This window comes from Urocampus carinirostris, chromosome 20 (genome assembly GCF_059441175.1).
Source record: "Urocampus carinirostris isolate Australia breed hairy pipefish chromosome 20, RoL_Ucar_1.0, whole genome shotgun sequence".
NCBI lineage: Eukaryota > Metazoa > Chordata > Actinopteri > Syngnathiformes > Syngnathidae > Urocampus > Urocampus carinirostris.
In genome coordinates, this window is record NC_142368.1 from 3935773 (window position 1) to 3962920 (window position 27148).

Genomic DNA, 27148 nt, shown 5'->3' on the forward strand with positions numbered 1-27148 from the left:
AAAAACATTTTGTATTTTCACCACCGTGTAGCTAAATGAGTCTTTCTGCTCTCCCTTAGGTCCACGTTAATCTGCTTCTTATGGAAGCGCGAATGCAAGCTGAACTTTTATACGCTCTGAGAGCCATCACTCGCTACATGACATGAAGTGCTCCTTTTTTCTTTTCTTTTTTTTTGTTATATTCTAGTTTTTATCACGTGTCATGGTTGGGACATTTCAAGAGAACTTTTTTGGGGGCGGCTGAATGGAAGATCAGAACAAAGAAGCAACTAGTCAATTTTTTAGGAGCCTGCAGTGCCAAAACTAACCACAGGTGGGCGGCAATTGGCTCGGGGGAGAAAAAAAGCACTGATGCTGTGTTCATGACTTCCTTCGGTATTTCAGCAAACATCCCCCTTTCACTGTTTTCCATAATTGATTTCAATCATCATTTTTTAAGCGCAGTGTGAGACGAGGATCATGAGGAAGAAACCGCTGCTCCCAGTGTTCAGCAGAGAAAGGGGGAGGTCACATTGACCCCACCTCTCACTAGATAAAAAAAAACCTGCATTAATCCCCCTACCCCCAAATGACCGTGTAAGCTAATTCAAGGAGTGTGTGTGCAAACTCATTGAACACTGAGCCCTATTTGAGTTGCGTGCGTGCAAAAAAGTTTTTAAAATTTCACGTGTCAAAAAAAGCGAGGCACTTTGAAGGAGACTTCTTGCTTCTGCTGTAGCTGTTATGTGTTTTAGCATGTGTCAATGATGAAATAATCTTTGTTTATTACGACTGAAAGAATGAGGGGTTTCAATGAGGCCGGGGGGAAGAGTTTGGTGGCGCAAAGATACACACACTCTCACACGAACACAAATACACACACCGCTAAGCTGTCTTCCGCTTTATCCCGGCTGCCCCGTGTTTGGAAGGCTGTGAATTTAACCAGTAAATTAAATACCTCTTCTCTTACTTTCATCGTTTTCGCTGTGCAAAAAAGAAACATGTACAGTGGTAACCTTGACTTAAAAATGAAATTTGCACCGCCATGTCCCTGAATCATTTTTGTAGACAGGTGTGCTATTTTTACCTGTGTTTATTCAATCTGTGCAAAGAAAAAACGGTCTGAATGGCTGGGAGGATTTGACACAAGGAATGGTACCGTTGCAAAGTGAGTCGGAAGAAAGTAATTTTTTTTTTTTCAATGCTTCTGACTGACGTCAGTTACTGACACTTTTTTACAAAAATATATAAAATCTATGAAAAAGGAAAAAAATATTGTCATGTATCATTTGTAGCGTTTTCTTATTCTAAACCTTTTTTGGGGTTACGAGTCTAAACATCCTGAGCAGGGCGACCCGCTAACACTGATTTGACCTGCTTACGAGGTTGTCTTGTTTTCTTCTGGAAGCAATTAGGAGTTTGTCTTGTCTGCCTCAGTATGCGCTTACGAACGCTTGTTTGCCTCTGGAGACTATTACCGTTTTTTTGTTTTTTGCATCTGGTCACAATCACAAGCTTGTCTTGTTCTGGACACGCTTGTCTTGTTTGCCTCTGGATGTGCTTACGAATAGATATTTTTTGCATCCAGATGCTCCTGCGAGCAGGTCTTGTTTGCCTATGGACGGCTCGCAAGTTTGTCTCGTTTGCCTCTGGACACGCTTACGAGCTTGTCTCGTTTGTCCCTGGGTGCAATTACAAGTTAGGCTTGTTAACCTCTAGCTGCGCTTACAAGCTGGTTTGGTTTGTCCTGGGTGTGCATACGAGCTTGTCTTGTTTGCTTTTGGAGGCAATTATGAGCTGGTATTGTTTGTCTCTGGATGCAGTCAAACTTGTCTGCTTCTGGACATGCTTACAAGTTTGTCTCGTTTGCCTCCAGATGCGCTTGCGAGCTTGTCTCGTTTGCTTCTGGATGCTCTTACGAGCTTGTCTCGTTTGCTTCTGGATGCTCTCACGAGCTTGTCTCGTTTGCTTCTGGATGCTCTCACGAGCAGGTCTTGTTAACCTCTAGCTGCGCTTACAAGCTTGTCTTGTTTGCCTTTGGAGGCAATCATGAGTCTGTCTCTGAATGCAGTCAACCTTGTCTCGTCCTCTAGACACAATTATAAGTTTGTCTTGTTTGCTTCTGGACATGCTTACAAGTTTGTCTCATTTGCCTTGTTTATTGTTTGTCTTGGATGCTCTTACAAGCTCATCCTGGACTTTGTCCTGTTTTTCTCTGGTCAAACTTGTAATGGCGTCCCTGAGGCAAACGAGACACAATCGTAAGTGCGTTCAGAGATCAAACTAGATGGCTTGTTTTGTTTGCCTCTGTTACACATTCATTTAGAAATGAAAAACAAAATGAATTTTAAATTTTCTTAAGCGTCATGACATCATCACCAGCACAATCACCGACCGACGCCCCATCTCATTTAGGACGAAACGTATATCGGCCGGCTAATACGTCATATCACGGTCGACGTTTTCCGCTGAAGCGTTTTTTTTAACCTGGAAAAATGAAGTGCTGTTCCCGTTTTGTGTCGTTGTAACAACCGCGTGACTCTGAAAAATGCTGTATTTTTTTTTGTTTTTGGCAACCTGTAAGCACTGCCTGGCCCCGCCCCCTTTGTCTGTGTAACTGATAATATTAATAAAGACTTTGAAAGGTGTCCATTGCTCCCACTGTGTTTTTATTTTGTATCCATTCATAAAACAGTTTGCTCACAAAAACCAACATCGGTTAAATGAAAGTGCAAAAGCATCGCAAAGATAATTGAGGATGGACTTTAAAGTGCGTGTAAAGGTCGGTTACATAATAGTGGAGTATAAAAAGATAGTAGCAAAAACAAGACTAAAATTTCTTGCTACTTTGCAGCATTTTTGGGGGAGCCTAGCTACTATTCTTTTAAACCCTTATTTACATCAAAAGTAAACTTCACTCATGTAGCTGCAAGCCATTACACCTAATGGCGTATTGTTACGAGAGGGGAACGGCAGAGTACAGTTTTTCAGGGGCTTTGCGGCTCTTTATATACATTATTTCCACCTGAAGTAAACTGCACTTGTACAGCTGTGATTCATTATCCCCAAACCCATATTTCTGCAAGCGGAAGGCAATTTTGGCCCCCACTAAAGTGAAAGGCACGTGGCTGCATCCCTTTATCCCCGGTTGACTATTGCTGAGGGCATGCGCCGCCAGAGCACATTTTTATTTTCAATTCGGCCCGCGGAAGAGTGTCATTGTCGCCTTCCTAAAACGAACTACACAGTTGTGGCTGCTATATATTATCTCTAGTTGACTACTTTAGAGAGCGGGTGCTAATACTTAATTTGTGTATAGTGGAGCGGCTTTTTTCGGTTATTTCCGCCTAAAATGAACAGCTCTTGTGCGGCCACGATCCATTATACCCTATTAAATATTGATGTGACGGGGGCTGGTAAAGCGCATATTATAATTAAGGAGGGGGATGCTACTTCATGGATTCTCACACATCGTGGGGGTTTGTTTCTGGCCCCATCATACGCTATAAACGAGGTATTACTGTAACAGCAGATATATATATTATGTAATCAGACGCTGTCCTACTTACGAACGAGATAGGTTGTATGTTTAAGGTTTGTATGCGTAACCTGTATTGTTTTGTACTAAAAAAATAAACATTTCATAAAATAATATGCTCTATAAAGATAAAGTTAAGTTTAACTTACTTTTGGAATATGAGCTTCAAGAAGTCCTCCTGCGTGGTGAAAAGTGGCCGAAAAAAAAGCGATACAACCATTTTCTCAACCGCATCAAGCTTCCTTAGTCCACTTTCATTTAAAATGAAACGGCTCGCCTCTTCTTTACACTTTACATCAACCGTATTGAACGGATGCACGAGATAATAAACAATAAAAATATCAAAGTTCTTAGCGCGCTGGAGATACAGTATAGAATGTTTACACACGAACTAGGAAGAGGAAGCCAGATTTCTTTTTCAGGGTGGATCTCACAGCGCCACCACATGCCGATAGCGGCGGAAAGAAGCACTACAGTACTCTGAAAAAGGTGCACACAATCCAAAATCTAACAGCAGTGTCCGGATATTTTTCGACATCCCCCCCAAAAAATGTTCGTATATACAGTTTTTCGTAGGTCGAATGGTCGTAAGTAGGGGAGCGTCTGTATCATTCACATTTCATGGACCAGGTTTGATAATTTATGCGCAACAGGGCAGAACTCCAACTCCCATAGTTCCCTGCAGTAGTCTGTCTCTTCTGTACTTTTTAGGACAGCGTTTTCATCTAAAGGGGAAAGAAAAAGCAGTGAGTTGGACAAGCATGCGCCTCCCATGATGCATTGCGACCCACCTAAATAGGACGCCAGGATGTCCAGCAGTAATTGGCTGTTTTGCGCCAGAGTGAGGTCCTTGGCTCCGCCCCCACCGCCAATCATGTTCCACAAAGCCTGGCAAAGCTGAGCCGACAGCTGCCAATCACCTGATCCCAAATCTCCCAGGCATTCAGTCAGCCTGACGCATATATTCGTTTAGAAAAATAATCAAGAAAAATGTCTTTTATAATGTTTTACGAATTCAACGAAAAACATAAAATTTTATATTTTTTCCACAAAAATTGATAACAGAAAAATTATTTACCTCAAACATTTTGATTTAACAACAAATAATGTTCACCTAAAATCAGCGTTATACATATTTTACAATATAAACAATTCCAAAATTAGGCTTGTCATTGATTTTCCACAAAAATTGAACATTTTACCTTATTTATCTTTGTGCTTTTAATGTTTTTCCTAGAATATTACAGAAATTAGATTTTGTGAATGATAATTCATTACGATCATCAAATAGTCATATTTAGAATAAAAGAAAATTGACTTATTTAAAAAAAGTCTTTTAGAAATTTAACAATAAAAATAAATGTATAATTTTTTTTAACTTTTTAAAAAATATTTTTTTACACTTCACAGCATAAGAATTAAATAAAATAATAAGTTTGGCTTCATAAAATATTCTCAAAATTGTAACTAGTTAATGATTTCATTGACAATTTTTAAAATAAACAGATAAAAATATAATAAAAATTAATTAAAATTACATTTTTCCACAAAATGTAGCTAACTTGCAACTTAACTTACATATTTTATGTATTTTTTTCTACATTTGTACAACAAAAAACAGGCACTCGTTTTCGTCCCTCCGAGTTTAGAATTTTAAAGAAAATTCTGTACAATTTTGAGTATTTCTAAATAGTTAAAACATTTTTTAATGACTATTATTTAAGGTTAGCACTTTTGTGGGCAAAATGAAATTATAATTAATTATTCAATTTATATTGTAATTTTTAAAATTGTAAAAAATTAACTTAAAATTAGCATTAATTCCAAAAATGGCTTTTTTCCATTTTAACAATAACATACAATAAAGTTTGTCATATCCTCAAAAATTAGCTTACCTGTACCCTTTCACTTATTTATCTGTGTTTCTTAGAAACACAAAACAAGCGACTAAAAACTAGTAACAAATTTGAAAAAACTTTTTTTTAATCGAAATTTGAACTATATAGTTCTGATTTTTGCCAGTTTATTACCATCAGAGGGCGCCCTACTTAAGACATTTGCTTTAAATAACGTTGTTACCATTGGGTAATAGCTTACTTGGTGGCGGCCCCCTCCTGCAACAGAAAGGCCCTGTTTGGAGGGTCTAGGGCCAAATTGGTGAGGACTCCACAGGCCGAGAAACACACGTCCGGGTTTTTAGAGTCCATCAGGGTTACCACGAACCTGTGGACTGAGGGAGAACCAGGTCAACATTTGTGTTTATGTCTGCGTTTTTGTGGTACTGTCGACTTTTATATTTTTAATTGAAGGTTTATATAATTATCATTGAGTTTTGGCCTTTTTTGTGTTACATTCCCCGCCACCAGGAGGCGCATTACACTGATTATTTTTTTTCAAAGAGTGACATGAAGAATGTTCCAAGAATTTATTTAGCTTTCACTAATTTCAATATCAAGAAAACCAACTAAAGCCAATGTGTCAATTGTTTTTCCTTAAAACAAAGAAGACTTAACATTGATAACTGTCAAAACTGGTGAGCTAGCTATGCTGTAATGACATAGATAAGCTAGCTTGGTTAGCTGGAGTTTCGCCCTATAATTTAAAAAAAAAAAAAATCAAGAAAATTATGGATCGTGTCAATTTGTTTATTACTTGAAGCTGAGGACTACAAAAATGGACAACTGTCAAAACAGCTAGCTATGGGAGATACTATAAAGCTTCACTATAAAACACTAAAACCAAAATGATGAGTTCATAAAGTATAATAGACAAAATATTTTTGAAAATAACATTTTGCACAAATGCTACAGTTTCGTCCGCCATATTGGATGTGGCAGCACCACAATTTGAGTAGCCTGTCTCAAGTCTAACCCTTTAAAGGACTAATTCATACACGATAATACAATTTTAAATCTCGTGACGACTAGCATGTTAACTCGTCCTTCCTACAACACATTTATTGTCAAAGTTGATCACGTTATTCATTGTTGAAAGTGTAAAATAATTTGTAAAAGTACGTATTTTTATTTGACTTATTTTTAGAAATGCTAACACATAATCTACACTGAACATTGTTATTATATAACTGTCATTATTACGCAAATCCATTACAAACTGGACCTATATTCATGAACAAAAAACTATGAATTGAATATGTTGGTGAGGTTAGTTATAAAACAACCAAAACTAAAAAAAAAATACAATCACACAGATATACATCTTAAAAAGAACACTTAACAGCCATATACTGCACATCTTATAGTTAGGGCAGACAATTGGGGGCATGATTCTGGAGGCATCTGGCTCAAGCTCCCGTACTTCGTTTTTTTAATCCACAGATCAGGACACTCAAAAATGGGAGGTCCTGCTGCCTGGGGGCGGACCCCCTAAGGTATGACGGAAAACACACACCACATAGCAGACCGTTTAACCTCGAGCACACAAGAGGACTATTGTTACCATAATAGATACTCCAATTATATAATATGCTGAAAATGAATGGAGACAGCAATGATAATAGTCAAAGAAGTGATGGAAGTAATGTAAATATAAATATTCATAAGTTATTTACCTTCATTCTGCATGATAAAATCACGCACTTCTTTGGACTGCGACAAGTTTCCGTACACGCGAGTGGCCTCCAGCGTGGCGGCCATGTTGGAGCTGAGCACCAACTTCAGCATCACTTTAAGGAAAAGACAGAAAATATAATTTGTCAAATCAAAATTTGCATCGTTTTAGTACTTAGTCTTACGCTGAGCAATGGCTAGCTGGTTGTGTCTGAGCACGGCGCTTTCTTGCCGGTAGTAGGTCAGGTTGTTGATGGCGGCTGCCACGTTGACCGTCAACTCCTCGCTCTCCTCTACAGACCTAAGCTCTGTGACGCACAATGGGTTAACGTGAGTGGCTAGAGAAGGAAATAGTGGGGGGAACAAATAAAAGATTTCTGAATTAATCACTTGCAGCTGCGGATAGCCAGTGACATCAAAACCAGAGCAGCTAACAATAGCAAGAAATGCTAGCAGCGAGCCATTGCTGACATGAGTGGCGAGGGAAGGAAACAGTGGAACAAAGTGACAGATGCATGAATCACAGGGGACACAGTGACATTCACTTGCATGACAAGCCGAGTAAGGCGGGTGACACTTGGGGGCGAAACATGAAAAGCCTAATGGCTAAAATGAGTGGCTAGAGAAGGAAACCATGTAAAAAAGGAGAATGCCTGAATCATTTGGCTCAGCAACGTTCACTTGCATGACCAGCTGAAGGCGAGTGATATTGAAAGACAAAGTTGGTACAGCTAATAAGAGAAGAAAGCGATAATCTGCAGCCAATTGGCTTACACAAGTGGCTAAAGAAGGAAACTGTGGGCAAAAAGGTGGAAAATGTCAGAAAAATTGTCACGTGCAAGGCTCAGGTGTGGAAGGTGAGTGACCCTCAAAGACTAAGCAGAAGTAGCTAACAATAACAGTAGCGGCACACGGTGAACTATAGCTCGCGACCAAGAGCTGGCTCGAGGAGGAAACTGTGGTAACAATGATGTCTGAATCAGAGAACTGTGACGTCTGCTTGCATGCTTATCTGGGGAAGATAACACTGAAGGACAAAGCAGAAGTGGCTAATAATAAAACAGTGGCAAGCCATAACTTGCAGTTAAGTGGCCGAAATGAGCGGCAAGAGAAGGAAACAGTAGGAAAAATTGTGGTAGATGCCTGAATCGGGGGGCTCGGTGACGTTCCCTCACATGAGCAGCTGAGGAAGGACAGTGAGACTGAAGAATGAAGCAGGAGCACTAGCGTTGAGTCATAGCCTGCAGTCAAGTGGCTAATGTGAGTGGCTAGAGAAAGAAACAGTGGGGAAAAAAAGTGAACGATGCCTGAATTACATGACTTGATGACAATAACATGCAAGGCTCAGCTGTGGTAGATGAGTGACACTGAAGGACGAATCAGGGACAGCTAACGATAACTACCAGCTAGTGGCGAACTGTAGCAGTCACGCAAGCGGCTAGAGAAGGAAACGGTGGAATGAAAAGTTAAAGAGGCCAAGCACAACCCTCAAACTTGCCCAATTCTCACCCAGCGTTTCCATCAGCAACTGGACGCAAGTGGTGTTGCTAGCTAGTGCGGCACCCACGTCTTCGTGAATGCATAAATTGGCTAGCACGCGCACCAGCTTCACCAGCACGTCCTCGGCCTCCCGCTGGTCGCTGGGGGGGCGGGGCTTCTCCTCCCTCAGCTGGTAGTTGTCATAGAGACGAAGCAGCGTGTCGACGCTGCGCTTGCAGCCGAAAAGTCGCTGGCGTGCCTCGTTGTTCTCAGACGTCAGGTTGCCCAAAGTAAAGAGGAGGCGCACCACAAGGTCCTGCGTAGGAATTATTGACACGATATTAATCATGATATCGGTTAGTATACTTTTGATTATCAATTGAATAGTTGAAAATGAAGGAACAAAAGAAATTTTCCGCGATCTATTATCCCCAATTGCACATTGCTGCGAGCGGGGGCTGTCAAAGCGCACTTTTGTCATTCTTAGTGGGGGAGCACTTATTCCAGCGTAAAATGAACTGTACTAGTGCCTTGTCGATCCATTATCCCAGATTTAATTTTGCTACGAACGGGGGCCACCAGAGTGTATTTCTGTTTTGGCCTGGCAGCTAATTTTTCCCGTTCTGTCCACCATGAAGTGAACTACACACATGTGGCCATAAGCCATTATCCCCAATTCCAAACTGCTGCAAGCGGGCACTGGCAAACGAACTGTTGTTAGGTCAAGGTGTTCTTTTTTGCTTTTATTTTATTGCTACCGAAAATGAACTGCACTTGTGCAGCCCTGTTCCAATATCCCCAGTCCTAGATGGCTGTGAGCTAGGACCGGCAGAGCGGACTTTTGTCAGCTTGGTGTTTTATTTGCCGTTCTTTCTGCATAAAATAAACTGCACTTATTCTGCCACAATCAGTTATCCCCAATCCCATATTGCTATGAGCTGGGACCAACACAACGCACTTTTGACAGGATTGGCAGCCATTTTGCTCTTATTTCCACCTAAAATGAACTGCACTCATGCCACCACGATCCATTATACACAATCCCATATTGCTGCGAGTTGGGACCAGCAGAAGACAGTTTCTCCAGTAGGGGTGCCGTTCTAGATATTATCCCAATGGACTATAGGTGAGAGCATGGGCCAAAAGAGCAAATTTGTGTCATTCATGGTTGCTCTTTCTGTTCTTTCTGCCCTAAATGAACAGCAACCGTGTAGCTGCAATCCATTATCCCCGGTCAAGTTTTGCTGTGAGCAGGGGCCAGCAGAGCGCATCTTTCCCTTGGTTCATGCAGCTAAAGTGTGGCATTGTGGCTCGCCTAAAACGAACTGCACTGTTTCGGCTGTGATCCGTTATTCCTAGTCGACTATTGCTGAGAGCGGGAGCTAAGAGCTAATTTGTGTCATGCTCCTTGTTCCATTCCGTCCGCTCTAACGTGCTGTGACACTAGTCTGTCCTGTCCTCGCAGCTTTCTCACAGGACGGGTTTAAGGGTCTCTTTTGTACTATTCTCACTCTTACTGTCTTCTGGGACATGTCCCGGCTAGTCTCCACTCACGTTTTGGTGGTTTTACACTCCTTTATCTTTTCTGCTAAATCATCATTTCTTATATTGTGATCCCTCCCTTAGAGACCTCTAACCCGCTCACCTGTTTATGGTGATGTTCGCTTAAGAGCTCTAAAAATAGCTCGTAACAGTCGGGGGTCCTTGCCAGGGCCAGGCGGCAATCTCCGTACATGGAGAGTTTACTGGGGAATAAGGAAAACCGTTTCACACTCAGTTTCGGGTCCAGTTCTCTTTTTCCCTTTTTTTAACCTGTAGATCCGCGATACATTGGTGCAGACGTCTCGGTCCTGATGGTGGCGCCGCAGAACCAGGCAGAGGTCTGAAATCAAGGAGGAGGATACGAAAAGGGGACGGGCTTCAGGTTGGTCCGCCAAGTTCCTCAGAGTGGCGGTCAGCTGGGTCAGGAGAGAAAACAGGGCGGATCAAGTCTTAAAATAAGATATATGTTAATGGTACGAATATGGCATACACTTATTCGAATAAAACGAAAGCCAAGATGTTCATGATCAGATTTTCAGGGCCAAAACTTGCTTCAATTTATTAATTGCGCTAGGCCCAAAAAATGCCGTACATAAGTCACACTGAAGTATAAGTCTTTGTAAAGGAAATTATTGTTTAAATGTGCCTTTTATACTCTTATACCTTTATATACTCATATACTCTTCTATATACGTTTATATTTTTATAGTATACCCAATAAGTGTGTGGTTTTACGATTTTGAGTTGTGTTCAGAAGCAAGCACCTTCAAGGTCAAAAGAATAAGTTCCCAGGCACCAAAAAATGTGTCTCTGATTAAAAAGCTAAGACTTGAAAGGCCACGAACAGTGTCTCAGGCTACTCCTCATGCCCCTTGGGGCCTGCTAACTATTAATCAAGATGGCCTTGTTTTTTGTGCCGGGAAGCTTGCTCGAGACCTTGCCTCCCTAAATTTACAGAGACGCATTGAGTTACAAAGTTTCACTATCCTTATTGCTCATTCGCACGCCATCTAGCAACCAACATTATAAACAGCATTTAAACATGTGATTCCTTGTCTAAACCAATCAGATGTTTCCTGTGCTTATAATCTTGTTTAAACCAATCAGACCACGCTCCTCCGATGGAAGGGCTAAATCTCAGACTCAGAGTGTGTTCTTCTCTTTACTCTACTACAATCTCAGGTTTTAACCTTGACAGACTTTTTGTGACTTGTATAAGAACCCTAACCCTATTGACAAATACTTTTGCTGCAGTAGAGTTTATTTTAGAAAAAAAAATCACGTAGTTTGAAGTGTGCATGCTAGACCAAAATAGAATAGAATAGAATATACCTTTATTGTCATTGTTACAAAATGGGTTAACATATTGTGACAACGAAATTGGGCATGACACTCCAGTTTCACACATTCACAGTGAGGTAAAAAACCCAAGAAGATAAAGGAACAGAGAAGATAAAGTTATAAAACAAGGAGGATAAGGTTATAAAGTCGCACTGGAGTATAAGTCTGTTTTCTTGCTTATGCAACAAGACTACTAAGTCATCAAAAAGACTTAAAAATTATAGTAATTTAAGAAGAAACCATGCTGTTCTTTTAGCTGAAGGGATACTTATTTTTTGGCTAACTCCGGATTAGCTGCTCCTGCCTTCCGTTCTTCATGTACCGTATGAAAACAAAAGTTTGATTTTTTTCAAAAATACAGTACTCAATGTGTTTCGTTAAGAAATAAACAAACTAATCAATCCGTTACCTATTTTCTAACCTACAAAAACGCGTCACAAATATTAGCGTATGAGCTTAGCGACATGGTCAAACGTACCTGTACGAGGATGTGCCCAGCAATGGAGAGGTGAGCGGCATCCGACTGGCAAAGCTTCCAAATGAAATCACGAGCCACCCTCATGAAGTTCTTCTCCACCAAAATCCGGACGACAGCGGCATTTCCTGAAAGGAACTTGAGGGTCCCGGCGCAGTAAAAGAGCGCCTCCCCGCAAGTGGAAGTGTCTTCGCGCAACAGAAGCCTGAGCAGAGATTCTGAAAGCAAAAGAGTTGCCCTGGTTTATCCATCGTTTGAGACGACCCGAGGCATCGGCGAGCTAAGCGGCTGTTTAGGGCCCCGCAACCACTAGGGGGCCGTCAAGAATGGTTCACTTTTTTGGTGTCTACATTGTCACTTAGTGTGTCCACTCCAAAATACGTTTACAGAAATACAAGAATACTACACAATACCTACTAAACTAAATATCAGATATAGTGCTTGAAAACAGAGACCTCATATATTATTTTGCTTTCACTCTTAAAATAAAAACTGTTTATAATTACCACAAAAATACTACAACAGTAATACTATATTACAAAATACTACTGCAGTTTTTTTACTCCATAAATACTACAAAAAGACAACTACAGTAATATGAGAAAATACGAAAAAAATATGACAAAAATACTACTAGGGAATTATTAAAAAAATACGTCAACTATACTTCTACTAAAATACTAAAAAATACCAATACATAATACTATAAAATAAAAACTACTAAAAAATACTACTACAAGAATACTACTTCAAGAGGTTTACAAGAGAAATACTACAGAAATCCTCCTATGGAAATATCACAAAAATACTACAAAAATAAAACTACAGTAACACTGTACAACAAAAATACAACAAACATTCTTATACAGAAATAGTATAAAATACAAGAGATAGTACAAATTTAATGAAAAAAAAATGTATGACAGTATTACTACAAAAATACTATAATCATAAAACTACTGTGATAAAACAAAAATACTACAAAAATACTACAGATGTAAAACCAAAGAAATCTACTTCGAAATATAACAAAAATACTACGAAAATACTACAGAAATAAAACAAAAACTCTACTTTCGAAATACAACAAAAATACTACCGAAATACCACAGCTATACAACATTCTTATATGTGATTAATACAAAATACAAGAGATAGTACAAAAATACTAAGAAAAGATAATACCACTGTACTACTACAAAAATACTACAGATATACAACAACAAAAATCTACTTTTGAAATACACCTAAAGTCCAACCAAAAATAGTACAAAAATACTACAGTAACAAGACAAAAAGAACTACAAAACTTAAATTAAAATTCGACTCCAGGAATACTAAAAAAAAACTACAGTAATACTTCAAAACTAAATATCAAGTGAAGTGCTAATATACTATTTTGCTCCAATCGTTTCAAAATAGGGCAGCACAGAGGCGCAGTGGGTAGCGCATGTGCGGCACAGTCCTGAGGTCACGAGATCGAACCTCCTGTGTGGAGTTTGCATGTTCTCCCCGTGCTTGCGTGGGTTTCCTCCGGGCACTCCGGTTTCCTCCCACATTCCAAAAATCATGCATGTCAGGTTAATTGGCCGGCCCCTAGGTAATGAGTGAGTTGTCTGTCCTGGAACTGCGACTGGACAGCAACCACTGCCCGAAGATAGCTGGGATGGACTCCAGCACCCCCGCGACCCTACTGAGGAAAAGCGGTACAGATAATGGATGGATGGATGTTTCAAAGCCAATTTGTTGAAACTAATCTATTTCAAAAGAAGTATAAAATGTCACATGCGGCCCCCGACTTCAAACAGTTGCCCACCAATGGGGTAGAACATGGAATGAGTTCTAGTAGGTATGCGAACGAACAAGCAATAGGGGGAACCCCGAATCTAATTTTGCTTAGGGCCCCGTGAAGGCTCGGGCCCTGCTCTGACGTTATCTCACCATGATCATTTACCTAGAACCGAGTTATTCTGGAAGAGGACGTCGTTGGTTTCGGTGCGACTGATCTGGAACACCAGCTTGCAGATGTTGAGCAGGTTGTTCCCGCTTACGTGTAACTGAAAAACAAGAAGAAGAAAATGAAATCACTTTTAAGGTTTTATAATCATCCGTCCGGATTTCGAGTGGAAAACCCACAGCGAGACACAGCTCGGCCACGTGCATGTGGAGGCGGGGGGAGTTGAGGTCGATGAGTTGGAAGAGTGTCCGGAGTATAGAGGAACGCCTTTTGCTGCTTCGAGGACCGAGCATGTCAGCCTCAGCCAGGCAGTCGTGGAGAGCCGAGCATACGTCGCATAGGTGCTCCGGCGAGGCCTTGCTGATGTCTGGGGAATTTTCAGGAGAACACACAAAAAAAAAGCTGTTATCTTAATCGTCACACTGTTTTGGACTCTGGCGAGGACCAAAGCAGAGTTTTATACGTATGTCGTGATTGCCGGTTGAGCGCAGCTGCGACAACTTTATTGGCGCCAACAGCCCGGACATCTGATTGGCTGTTGCTCTTTTTCAACCCCCGGCTTCCAAGAGCCGTCAGAACGTTATGCGAACTGTTACCACCAGCTCAGTAAGCCTTTTCGTCCGACTCTGTTCCTGCCCTGCTTTTTTCTGCCTGATGTTTGTTGCCAACCTATTTCCGGACCTGACTTTGCCCCGTTCTGCTTGCCTGTTACCTGACCTGTTTTGCCCCGTTACCTGCCTGCCTCCTGCTACCGACCTCGTTTACGAACTCGACACCGCCTTTGCTCTCCAGTCCCGGCCAACGACTTGCAATTCCCGCCTGTCTCCGATCCTCCTCGCCAGACACAGAAATGCCACTTCCGCATCGCCCACTTCTCTTGTCTGTCAGCCAAAGGATCGTGGAAGCAAGCCCTGCTCTCCCTCTTTATCAATAAAAACTGAGAAAACGAGCGCTATTGGGTCCTGTGTCCGTTTCTGGTCTGTGACAAAGTAATTGTCAAGTACTGTATATTTGATGCTAGAGGTAAGATCTTGGGCCTGGAACTGAAAACATGGGCCGGTCGGGCTTCTCTCACGTTTTTTTTCCCCCTTCGTAGAGGTTCTGCACAACATGCCTTACTCTTACGCAAGTCATTTAGTTGAAAAAAAATTTTTACCAAACTATCCGTTTAGCTCAGAAATTTTCCTCCACAGTGTTGGTAAAAGACGCGCGGATTCCTCCTTCCACATCCCTCACATCAAACGTAATTTCCGCTTCTTGCCAATAGCTTACAAGCCTTACAAACTTTCTGTTTTTTGGTCAAATCTTTCACTATTTGCAGCTTGTAATCTGCAGAATCTTATTTTCTTTTCGGTGCCATTTAGTTAAGTTTCACTTTCATTCGCTGCACGACGCCGAGATGCGCGCTTCGGCGCCGAACCATTAATAATCGACTGGAATAATGGATTGCGGCCAAAACACTGCAGTTCATTTTCAGCGAGCCAAAATGGCATGCTTCTGCGGCCCCGACCTGGAAACAGTGTACTCTGCTGGCCTCTGCTCTCAGCAGTGGTCGACCAGGAATAATGGATCGCTGCGCACCAGTGCTGGTTATTTAAAATGGAAGGGACACAAGAAAAAAAAAAAAGAGTTGCCATGCTGGACACAAATTTGCTCTTTGGGCCTTCACTCACACAAATAATCGACTGAGGATAATGTTTTACAGCCAAAACAGTGCAGTTCATTGTAGGCGGGGCGAATTGCATAAACCTCACACTTCAGCAGCCCCAAACTGTAAAAAATATGTTGGGCCCTGCTCTCAGCAACAATTGACTGGGGATAATGGATTGTGACCGAAACAAGGCAGTTCATTTTAGGCTGGCCACGGCTTTAGCGATCCAAACCGAATAAATATGTACTGTGACCGCTCCTGCTTTCAGCAATAGTCGACCGAGGATGACGGATTATGGTCAAAATTGTGCAATTTATTTTAGGCTGGCCACAACCGCACGCCTCCTGACAAAGATGTCCTGTCGATCCCCACTCGCAGCACTATGGGAAAATGGATCGTTGCCGCATAAGTGCAGTTAATTTAAGCAGAAAAACCCCGCCTCCGCTCGCAGCTATATGCTTTCGGGGATAATGGATTGCGGCTGCACCAATGCGTTTCACTTTTGGGTGGAGAAAACGTCAAAAAAAGCTGCAAAGCCTGAGAAAATGAGCTCTGCCGTCCCATCCTTGCAGAAATATGCGATTTGGGATAATTACACCAATACATTTCAACCTGCTCTTTGATTCTGTAAAAATTGACTCTTTGAGAGCTATTTTATCTTTTACAACCAATGCTGAATGCTTCACTGTAGTTTTCTCTCCGGCCAGTACAATCCCATTCCCTTGACTTGACCACCTGTGCCCCCACAGACAAGGGCCCCCCGCCAGCCCCGCATAAATACCCGGACACCCGGCCCCATTGTCTTTGGCCCCGGGCTAAAAACACATTACGGAGGAATCGCCTGACCCCGATTCCGACAATTCCGAAACCGCTCGGACTACAAGTCGTAGCGCTCTTTGTTATGACCGCAAGTAACCTCAGAGATAGGTGCACTCCAGGTTAAATCGGCCCCATCCATAAAACAAGGGCCCTAAAATAACATCCTTCCATTTCTGGGAAACTTCCGAAGGTAAATGGAGCGGCACAATCAACTGGCTCCGATCTCGGTTGAGAGGAAAGACGAAGGGTGGAGTCTGTTCCTTGTTTTGCAAGACCAATAAGAAAAACCTGTCGGGTATCCAAGGGAGGCCCTGCCGCTCGCTGGACACCACAATCAACTAATTTGTCATTAATTTATCGAACGCCACAAATAAATACTTAATCGTCGTTCATTTCCTAAAATGCTGCTATTAACCAGTTTGTTGTCATTAAGTAATAGATCCGGCGGCGCTTGTTCTCAGCCGACATTAAGATGACGACAGCTGGTGGCTGCCGATTTAGGTCGGCCATCTTTGTGTTACATGTGATCCACAGGCTTGTGTAATAGTACCTCTATTTACTAATTTTATTCTGGGAGTAGCTTTGCAACAGTGTTTTGTATCGAAGGATTTTATACATTTGACTATAAAGGATTTTATACGATTGAATACAAGTTACATTTATTGAGTGCAATGGAGATTCTCACCGAGCAGGCTATAGTTCAATGACAGGTCGCGCCGTTCCGAATGCAGAATATTTTGTCTAGTTCTGTTGATAACAGGACTCTGACGGAGGACAGCAGGCGATGTTTTGAGAACAAGGCCCTGATGACGTAGAAACGCTCTGTGTTGTTTTGGTTAACTCCAGACATCGCGGCACTCTTCTGAGGTGGTGGGCCCCGGGGGGCTTCATTGGCGTGCCCATGGGAGGAGTCGGCGCGCCGTTATGCGGGGAGAGGATGGCCAAGGAGTGGAGAAATGAGAGGACTTGAAGAGAGGGCTTGCCAGAGACTCAGACGACACTAACTCGACTGATTCGGCCGTTTTCGATGGAGTACACTTAGTTAAATTGCTAATGAAATTAAATATGCCCCGTGTGAAAATGTCGGGTTTTCTTGTTCATCTTTTCCATCAAGAAACGAGCGCGCATTGTTGGGTGAATGTAGGTTGTGTTTGGTTAATGGAGTCAGATAACTAATTCGAACAATTTTATAAACGATACATTTTCATATTTAAAAACTATCAGTATCAAAAATGGCACTTGTAACGTTATCAGATTGGTTGGGGCGAGGTTCGTCCCTTATCCTAGGCCGAAAACTAATTTGAAGAAGTGTTTGAAGTGGATAAAGGCATGCTGTCGCCCTCACATTTAACTCAACGCAGATAATTGATGGAAACCGGCACAAATTATTCGTTCGACAGTAAGTGTTTTATTTTTATTAAATTAAAGTTTATGCCGCTGTTGGGTCGGTTATAACACAGCACCCTATCAGCTTCACAGCCAGACGTGTAGCTCTTCCCTGCTACGTTAATCGGGTATATGACATTGAAATAGAAACCTGGACACGCCTTATAAAAATTCAGAATGGGGTTGTTGTGTACTAGGTTATAAACTTCTAAAATGATCTGCAAAGACAGAATAAAGAAAACTTTGCTTCTTCTATACTATTAAATGCACCGAGAAATGAGTGGAGAGACAAATCTAAAAATCCTGAAAGTCTGAATAAAGGAGAAACAATAAAGTGTACAGATTCGGCTTTCGATTTGCAGCAAGAGTCTGTAAGAACTGACAAATCTGAATTTCTGCCCCCAGTGACATTTCATGACTCCAATTTCAAGTTGTTTGTTTTTTTCTTTATCCTTTCTTTGCAATTCTCAAAAAACTAAAGATAGCAATCATTATGTCTCCCTTTTTTCCTCTCACCTCCTGCAGCCGCAGACCTGAGTTCCTGCAGGAGAGGAACGATGGGATCCCATCGGGACGTCACGCAGGCTTCGCTCTTCGCACTCTCGTCCGAATCTGCAAAAAAAAAGAAAAAAAATTAAAGGAATTTGGTGTCATTTGCTTCATTTGTTCATGAAGGTGACGTCGTCTGGTGGATTGACGGCTCTCGAGCAAACCTGTTCTTGGTCCTGATCCGGTTTCATCGCTTCCCAATCCGGTGTCGAGACTGGATTGGGAAAGTCTGCTGCTTGAGAAAAATAATAGGAAATAAAACAAACAAGAAAATAAGTCACGGGAATGAATTCAGTCCTTCAAAACAGGTGATATACATGATATATTATTATTATTATTATATTACAAAACATGATATATTATTTGGCTGTGCAACTAGAGTAATATTACAAAAATACTAAAGAAATACTTAAAAAATACCACAACGGAAATAGGACAACAAATCACGGAAATATTACTAAAGAACAATGATGAAAATAATTTGAATATATTACAGAAATACCATTTCAGTAATACTATTATACAATCAAAATAAAATATAAATATTACTATAGAAATAATACTACAGAAGTAATATGACAGACATACAGCAAAAATACAACATAAGTAATACTACAAAAAAATCTGCAATTGCAAGAACACAAAATTACTGCATTAAGAAAACCACAGGAATACTACAACAATACAACAGAAATACTTCAAAAATACAACTAAAGTACTATAACAAAATACTAAAGAAAAACTTCCAAAATACTACGATAAAAATACGACAACGAATCACGGAAATACTACTAAACAACCATTTTGAAAATACTTAAACATTTTACAGAAATACCACTTCAGTAACACTATTATACAAAAACGCTAGTAGAGAAAAATTACTACAGAACTATTGACAGAAATACTGAAAACATTCAACTTAAGTACTATTACAAAAAATACTAAAGGAATACTTCCAAAATACTACAATGAAAATACTACTTAAGTACCATTTTGAAAGAAAATACTACAAATATTCCACTTTATTCATACTATAATAGAAACACACCAGTAGAGAAATATTACTACAGAAGTATTATGACAGAAATACTGCAAAAATACAACTAAAGTATTATTACAAAAATACTACTATGGAAAAACCACCACAAAAAAAAGAATCACAGAAATACTACTTAAGTACTTTTATGAAAATACTTCAAAAATACCACAACAATAATACTATAATACAAACACACTAGCAGATAAATATTACAACAGAAATACTACAAAGACACAACAGAAATACTCTAAAATTACAACCCAAAAACTTTTACAAAAATACTACAATGGAAAAACGACAACAAATCACAGAAATACTACTGAAAAACTATTTTGAAAATACTTCAAAAATACCACTTCAGGAATATGAATCATATAAACACACTAGTAGAGAAATATTACTACAAAAATACTACTACAGAAGTATTATGACAGAAATACAACAGAAATACAACTTAAGTAAAACTACAAAAAATCCACAATGGCAAAAATGCTAAATTACTACAAAAACATAACAGAAATACCTCAAAAACACGACAAAAAAATCACTATGGAAATACTACAACAATATTGCAGAAATGCAACAATAATACTACTTTGGAAATACTACAGAAATTATACACAAATAAAACTACAGGTTAGTACATTTGCCTAACACGCGAAAGGTCCCTGGTTCGAGACTGGGTGGAAACATATGTTGGCCTGGAGAGGGATGGGCGCCACAAGGCTGTACTTGCCCAAGACACACCACGGGGTGCGCCTACAATCCACCCACCCAATACTACAAAAATGCTACAGATATACAACAAAAATATAGAGATGACAACAAAAATCCTACAAAAAAATAAAACTACAGTAATACTACAAAAATAAAACAAATACTACATAAATCTGACTGCAGAATTACTACAAAAACGCTCAGAAATACTATCACAGTAATACTACAATCTAAATATCAAAATCCGTGTTTAAAACAGGGGCCCAATATATAAATTTGCTTTAATTGTGAACCCGATACAGCCCGCGACACCCAGTTTAAAGGGGACATAAAATGGGTTAGGGCTATAAAATATCCAAAACGACCACTGAGTGTCGCTGTTCCACCACAAGCGCTGCATAAAGCATCCACCCGAGTGATTTTGATGCATTTCTCATTTTGTCAGCGCGTGGAGGTTTTACGCGGACAGATTCCACGCACATCACAGACCTCAATCTCCAACAGACAGGAAGTCAAGCTTGAACTCTGTGGTCCGTCTGCCGGAAACTGTTTGTGCTTTGTCATGTCTGTTGTTTTTTGCAGGAAGCGAAATAACGAACTCGAGATAAGATATTTTTTGGGTTTTATTTAAATGCATCCATAAAAATGACACTAAATACCCGGTATCTAGATTGCAGATCTCCAAGACATGAGCTCATACCCGTCTTGGGTCTGGCACGGAGAAGCCAGGCGTGCCCAAGCGGGCATGGCAATCTAATAAGACGGCCATTTGGAGTCATAAAATGACGTCTCGCTGGATGCTTTCAATCTGTGTCTATTAGCGCTCAGTTTAGGAGGACGATATCAAAATTTGCAGAAACTTGAAAGCCGGTTTGATCATTTTGGGCTGTTTGGGATGGAGTTCATCCTGGATGACGTGATGCATTCAAAAAGGGTAGGAAATCGCAGTCTCGACTATAACACGGTTTGCTGCCAGCACTGGAAATATTCATCAAAAGACATTTTAAATCAGGGGTCTTAAACCAGTGGCCTGCGCCTTAATATGAAAGTTAAAGGGACGGCGCGTATTATCTTCCCACTAGATGTCGCTGTATTTGAAGTCTAGCAACTTAAAAAAATTACTGCTTTAATCTGTGAAGGAGGTGCTGCATTTATACTGTAATCCCTCACTACTTTGCGCTTAGTACTTGGATGCCACAGTGTATCGCAGGTTTAAAATGTTCTACGATCCATAATCCCTGCTCTTATATTGCCGTGATTGGGAGCCATTTTTGTCAGGGCTGGCATCTTTTTTTGCTTTTCTGTTTGCCAAAAAGTGGACTGCAATCATGAGGCTGCGATCTATTATCCATAATTGCATATGGCTGCGAGCGATAGCCGGCAGAGCGATCCTTCGTCAGGACTGGCAGTTCTTTTTTGGCCATGACTATATTCCTGCCTAAACGATCTGCACTCTTGTGGCCGTGGTCCACTATCCCCGATCATATATTGCTGCGAGCAATCTTTTGCCAAGCCTAGCGGCTCTTTTTTGGCCATTAAAGAGTTCCCGCCCAAATGAACTACACCCTTGTGGCTGAGATCCATTATTACCGCTCCCATATTGCTGGGAGATGGGACTGGCAAAAAACACTTGTCCGGAGGCATGCCACCCTGGCCCGCCAAAAGAGAAAATGCACAGTTATGGCTGCAATCCATTATGGTTTGGGCCACTGAAACATGCCACTGTGCCCCACCTGAAAGGAACTGCTCTGTTTTGCCACATTCCATTATCCTTAATCGACTATTACTGAGAGTGGGAGAATGCAAAGCCCTCTTTTGTTCAGCCTGGTGGCTCTTTTTTTGCCATAAATTTATCGTTGTCTAAAATGAACTGCACTTGTGCATTCCCCATATTGGTGCAAGCAAAGACAGGCAAAGGGCAATTTTGTCAGGAGGCGTGCTTTTCTGACTTGCCTAAAATGAACTGCACCACCCTGACCACAAACCATTATCGACTACTGAACAGAGAACTGAGGACAGGTGGGGGCTGAAAGGGCAAATTTGTGTCACGCCTGTCTGATTTTTCCCCCCGTTCTTTCTGCTCTAAAATGGACAAGACATGTGCAGCCACGATCCATTATCCCCTGGTCAACTATTCCTTGAGAGTAAGAGCTGGTTGAAAGCATTCTTCTTTCGGTTCGGGCGGCTTGGCCTGCCTGAAATGAGCTGCACTGTTTTGGCCACGATCCATTATTCTAGTGGACTATTGCTTACAGTAGGGGCAGAGACAGCAAATTTGTCATTTTTGGGGGTCCTTTTTTTCTTTGTTTGAATGAAAATCATAGCTGGGATCCATTATCCCGGGGTCGACTATTGGGCCGGCAGAGCAAAGTGAAAAATAAGAGGGGGGGTCACTTTGCTGATTTTTGCATATTACAGGGGGATTTGTTCCCCATTTATCTGTGATAAACGAGGGATTAAAAAAATCATCTCGTCGCCTATCTTTACTAGTAGACCCAATGGTAAAATGCCGTCTGTCTGGTACTGGATGTTCCCTGGCCGGGGTCCATTTGAAGGTGCCAAAAGTCAGCCGGGATAAGCTCTGGCTAACCCGTGACCCCCGACGAGGACAATCTCTTCAGAAAAGAGCTCGATTCAAACGATTTAACTTCCAAATCCTCTTTAGTGGTCTGAGCGCTTGGCAGAATTCTGCCATGTAAATTGTGTTTTACTGTTATGACTCCCATCTGGCTCGCAATCAAAAACCCAGAGTCACATTCACTGCTGAATCTCGGATTTATTACCGGATGACACAGTACCTTTCGCTTCGACTTCGGCACGGCGCCCAAAAATGCGGTGCCGCCTCCCCGTGGTCCCCGGAAACGAAAGCCTGGCTCGGCTTGAGCTGCTGATCGGCACGCGGCGCCGAAGGAGGCGAGGCGGCGCCGGGCGTGGCTCGGAAGAGACGCGCCCGTGTCCGTCCCAGGGACCTCCTTGAGTCCAGCGGGTCAGCGGGAGGTTTGGGGGCCGGCTTCGGAAAATCATCAGGAAGAGGGATCCTCATCTTCTAGGGGGGAGGACCGAGATTTATGATTTTAAATGAATTTGAAGTCAAGGTCGGACTTGAACTTGATGAAAAGAAACGACAAGAGATTTAAAGGATGGCGAGTACAAACCACGCAAAGACGGTTCAAGGACAGTTAACTCATCGGCAAAATGCCACAGAAAATTCTGCTAAACTGACGCGTGTTGTACTCAATTTCATCCAAGAAAAATGACTGATTTTTTCGGTTGCTCAATATAAAAAAATGGAAATAATACACATTTTTAACTATGAACTATAATTGGTAACATCATCCTTCTCCAGACTGATAAGGATGACTTATAGCATATAATGTGTGCATATGGAAATATGTATTTCTTTAAATTGATCAACTAAGTATATCGCCTTTTTTGTATAAATGGATATTTTCAATGCAGACTAAAAGTCCAAACTAATGTCAAGAACTTTAAGCGAAAGAACAAAGTTCAGTCTGATGTTAAGAAACCACTAGACCAAGGTGCGAACTGAAACTGAGAATTGGCTGATAACCAATGTTCCCTGTAATTTTCCACGGGTCTGAGCGTTCACACAAAGTAGGTGAGCAACGCTTGAAACAACAGTGGGCAACAGCAACCCCAAGTGTGGCAACTAAGTCATTATCAAACATGTCCAAAACTTGACATCACGTTACATTTTGCGAGGTTTCTGGCAATGCAAAAAAGTTTTTCATTTTTGAATGAATTGACTAATGTATTATTGCAAAGGTTGTACGGCCTACAAACGCCATTTGTTTTTACAACAATTCTTTCACAAGACTTCCATTTCTTTTTTTTCCTGGTATCTTTTGTTGCAGAATACTAACATTTTGGGGGGCTTATTTAGTCGGTTGCACGATACACAACTGTATTTAATCACATTTTTTAGTGGAAGTAGAATGTTGGCAACAAGATTGACTTGGTATAATTGGAAATTATTTGAATGCAACAAACTTTTTCTTCTTTTTCCCGTTTTTTTTTTTTTTTTTTAATCCTTTAAAAAAATCTCATTGTGTTTATTTTTTCCTAGCTGTTACTTTTTTCTTTTTGTTCTCGCTTTTTTCTGAATTTTTCCTTCTTTTTCTCTTCCTTTTGATTCTTCTTTTCCTCTCAGCTTTTCACTACATTTTCATTTTGGTATTTTTTTCTTTTTTTGTTCTATTCCCCCTTCCTTTAAGTCTGCATAATTTTACATAATATTTGGTCATATAAGGATGAAAGAAGCAGAAACAACCTTTAAGTGAGCTGAGCCGAAGAAGCCGGTTCGCGAAAAACTCTACTGACTTTACTCAACTTCGTTCTACTTCGATTGACTTCAAAATACTGCATTTAGAACACAACATCAGGGGAACCCTTGTATTTTTACCTTCATGCACTGTAACTCTGACTTAATTCGCTTCTTAATTATCAATTTCGAGCCCTGATTTTTGTGAGCTGGCTAGATTTTCTTGTGCGCGGAAAAGCTCTGGGTAGTGCGCAATTGCGCACACACGCAGCTTAGAGGGAACATTGCTGATAACACAAAAATGTGTGAACGTAGACAAGCAGAAAACTGAAGTTGCGGTTTCCTGTTGACCAATACAACACCTCAATAAGGTGTAAAAATATTGCTTCTAAAGGTCAAAGACAGACCATTGCTAAGATTGTCCGATTGAAGACTTGTATTGCAGTGGTCCAGAATATATTCTGCTAATAAAAACTTCGAGAAGCAGTTCATGTCCAGCCTCTTAATTTACCAACATTCTCCTCACCCGAAATTCAATGAACACGCAAAGGACCAGAACAGAATCCACGATCTTTCTAGTATGATAACCGATAACTTCCTCCTTCTCCAGATTGATACTGATGATTCATATTTTATACTGTGTGTATATAAAAATGTGTATCGATACAGAGTAATTTACTAACAAACGTTAATTGGATACTAGCTAGTAATGCTAATGAAAAAAAACTTTTAATTGTAAAGCTTACTAACTAATAAAAATGTTAATTGACTTCTAGCATGTAATGCTAATAAACTGGATTCAGGGCATTTATTTATGTATTTTTTTTAGCATTGCTCTTATTTCACTTTAAGAAATAGTAATGGTATAATTATGTTTCGTACATGCTTTAGACAAAACTATTACTCATTTAGCAGAAAATTTATTATTTCTTATTATATTTATTTTATAGTGAAATAATAAACTATTTAGGACATTTTACCTTATTTTTCTCACAAAACATAAAGATGAATAATATTTAAAATAAGGAATTAATTGTATATATGCCATTTCTCATTTAAAGTTTGATTAATAATTTTCATTTTTAAAAATTGAATATTTGTATTAGGAGCAGGATTGGGTAGGGTTACTTTAACTGGATTACTTTCAATTACTTTTGGATTACTCCAATAACAAATATCCTAATAAAAGACAAAATAAACTAAATATGTATAAAATGACTAAATTTTGTGCAGGCCTGGGGAGTAACGGAATACATGGAACGGCAAAAATTATGTTGGGAAGCTGTTTGGATTTATTTTCATTTTGTTTCTGTCCCATTTTATGTTCGTTTTGCCGGAGATCAAAGAGATCAAAGCCAGGAGAGAAAGCTTACCACGTGTTGTGAGTCATCATTTTATTCATATTTAGTTTCTTTTGTCTTTTATTAGCATATTCGGTATTGGAGTATTCCAAAAGTAATTGAAATTAATCCAGTTAAAGTAACCCCACCCAACCCTGATTAGGAGAGTGATTTCTCACGAGGCTTAGTTTTAGTTTTAGGAGGAAAATGGTGAAAGTAAGAAATGGACTATATAAAATACAGTCCAAATATCATCCCAAATCCCCAACAAGATAAAAAAAAGATGAGGTCATTTGAGTGAGCCTAAGAGAGACACATACGTGCACGAGCCACAAGCTATTTCTCGGAGGATGCAATGATTATCCCAGCCACAAGATGGCGTCAGATTTAACTCCAAAAACAAATTCGCTGAAAAAAAAATCGAAAAATAGTTTTACATTTTTGACATTTTTCATGGATGAAATGTGTTCCTATACAGACGTAAATGATCGTTTCTTGCCGGAAGTAGCACGACTAATTATGACCGGAAGTCCCCCCTCTATACACTGGCATCCATCCCAACCTTTTTGCATTATTTACGAAGTACAAAATGACTCACACGTTCCAGCGGCGATAGACGAGTCCCTGAACCAGGCCTGGAGTCCCCAAAATCGAAATTCTGTGCGTGGAGACTGCAAAATTGACATAAAAAGCGTGAAAATAAAACAAGTGCCAACAATAAACAAACCCGGAAGTGGTTACCTGAAGCTCGAAGATGGTCTGCTTCCGTGGTCCGAGCTTTGTGCACAAAGTTGCCTTTGTGCATCTCGTGGCGTGAACGGCCTCTGCGTGGATTGGGCACGCAGGATTCTCCTTGCTTCACTCACGATCTCGGCGCTCGTCTTAATGGAGGGGTGCCTCCTCGGCAGGAAAGGGCCGCACAGCTCGAACTTCCGCTCCATGGGGCCTGTTTGGCGTCGGCGAGCTTGCTGCATGATTATTATTTTTTTATTTCCGTTTTGTTTTCATGATCCGAATTTTAGTCCCTTTTTTTAGCAGTTTGACTCCTCGTGGAGGAATCGCGGTTCTGTTTATGGTGGAACTGAACCGATGTGGAGTCCCAGGGCGCTTCGTCTCCATGGCAACCACGTGTTGCTGTTGGTTGCCGAGCACAACAAACCGAATTATTTACGCGACGTGAAAGACGAGATAATCTTGTTTCTTTTTTTTTAATTATTGGCAAATTTTAAACACAAAAACAATAATTAGAATTTAATTATAACAAAAAACACTTTAAATAAATACTCACTCTCCATTTGAGAAGGACGCCACCATGTCCCTCTATACGTACACAAATAAAACCTCTTGTAGCGACCCGAAACGTTTTTAAAAAATATTTAAAATAAAATGTACTGACCTCAAACTGAAACTAAAAGAGGAAATAATGTCTGCTTAAAATTTAGGACAGTATTTTCTTAATCTTTCCTGAACAGCTCTTGTGCCGTC

The 27148-nt window shown here is 40.5% G+C and overlaps 2 protein-coding genes across 3 annotated transcripts in view; one reads left to right on the top strand and one right to left on the bottom strand.

Moving 5' to 3' along the window:
* sesn1 (sestrin 1) overlaps positions 1 to 2627 on the top strand; it is a 79950-nt gene extending 77323 nt beyond the window's left edge. For both annotated transcript variants that reach the window (XM_088325744.1, XM_088325745.1), the window contains one exon: positions 60 to 2627. In XM_088325744.1, coding sequence (XP_088181870.1) covers positions 60 to 146 — 87 coding nt within the window. In that variant the 3' untranslated portion in view covers positions 147 to 2627. The remainder of the gene's footprint in view (positions 1 to 59) is intronic.
* On the bottom strand, positions 2628 to 27148 carry armc2 (armadillo repeat containing 2). Its single transcript, XM_088325743.1, is given in 18 exon segments — positions 2628 to 4156; positions 4158 to 4242; positions 4309 to 4469; positions 5615 to 5747; positions 7089 to 7202; positions 7272 to 7394; positions 8596 to 8881; positions 10211 to 10310; positions 10378 to 10523; positions 11927 to 12141; positions 13878 to 13980; positions 14060 to 14247; positions 18253 to 18348; positions 18450 to 18517; positions 22840 to 23087; positions 26262 to 26334; positions 26405 to 26797; positions 26952 to 27148. Coding segments are annotated over 17 exon segments (2403 nt in total). The 5' UTR covers positions 26638 to 26797; positions 26952 to 27148; the 3' UTR covers positions 2628 to 4125.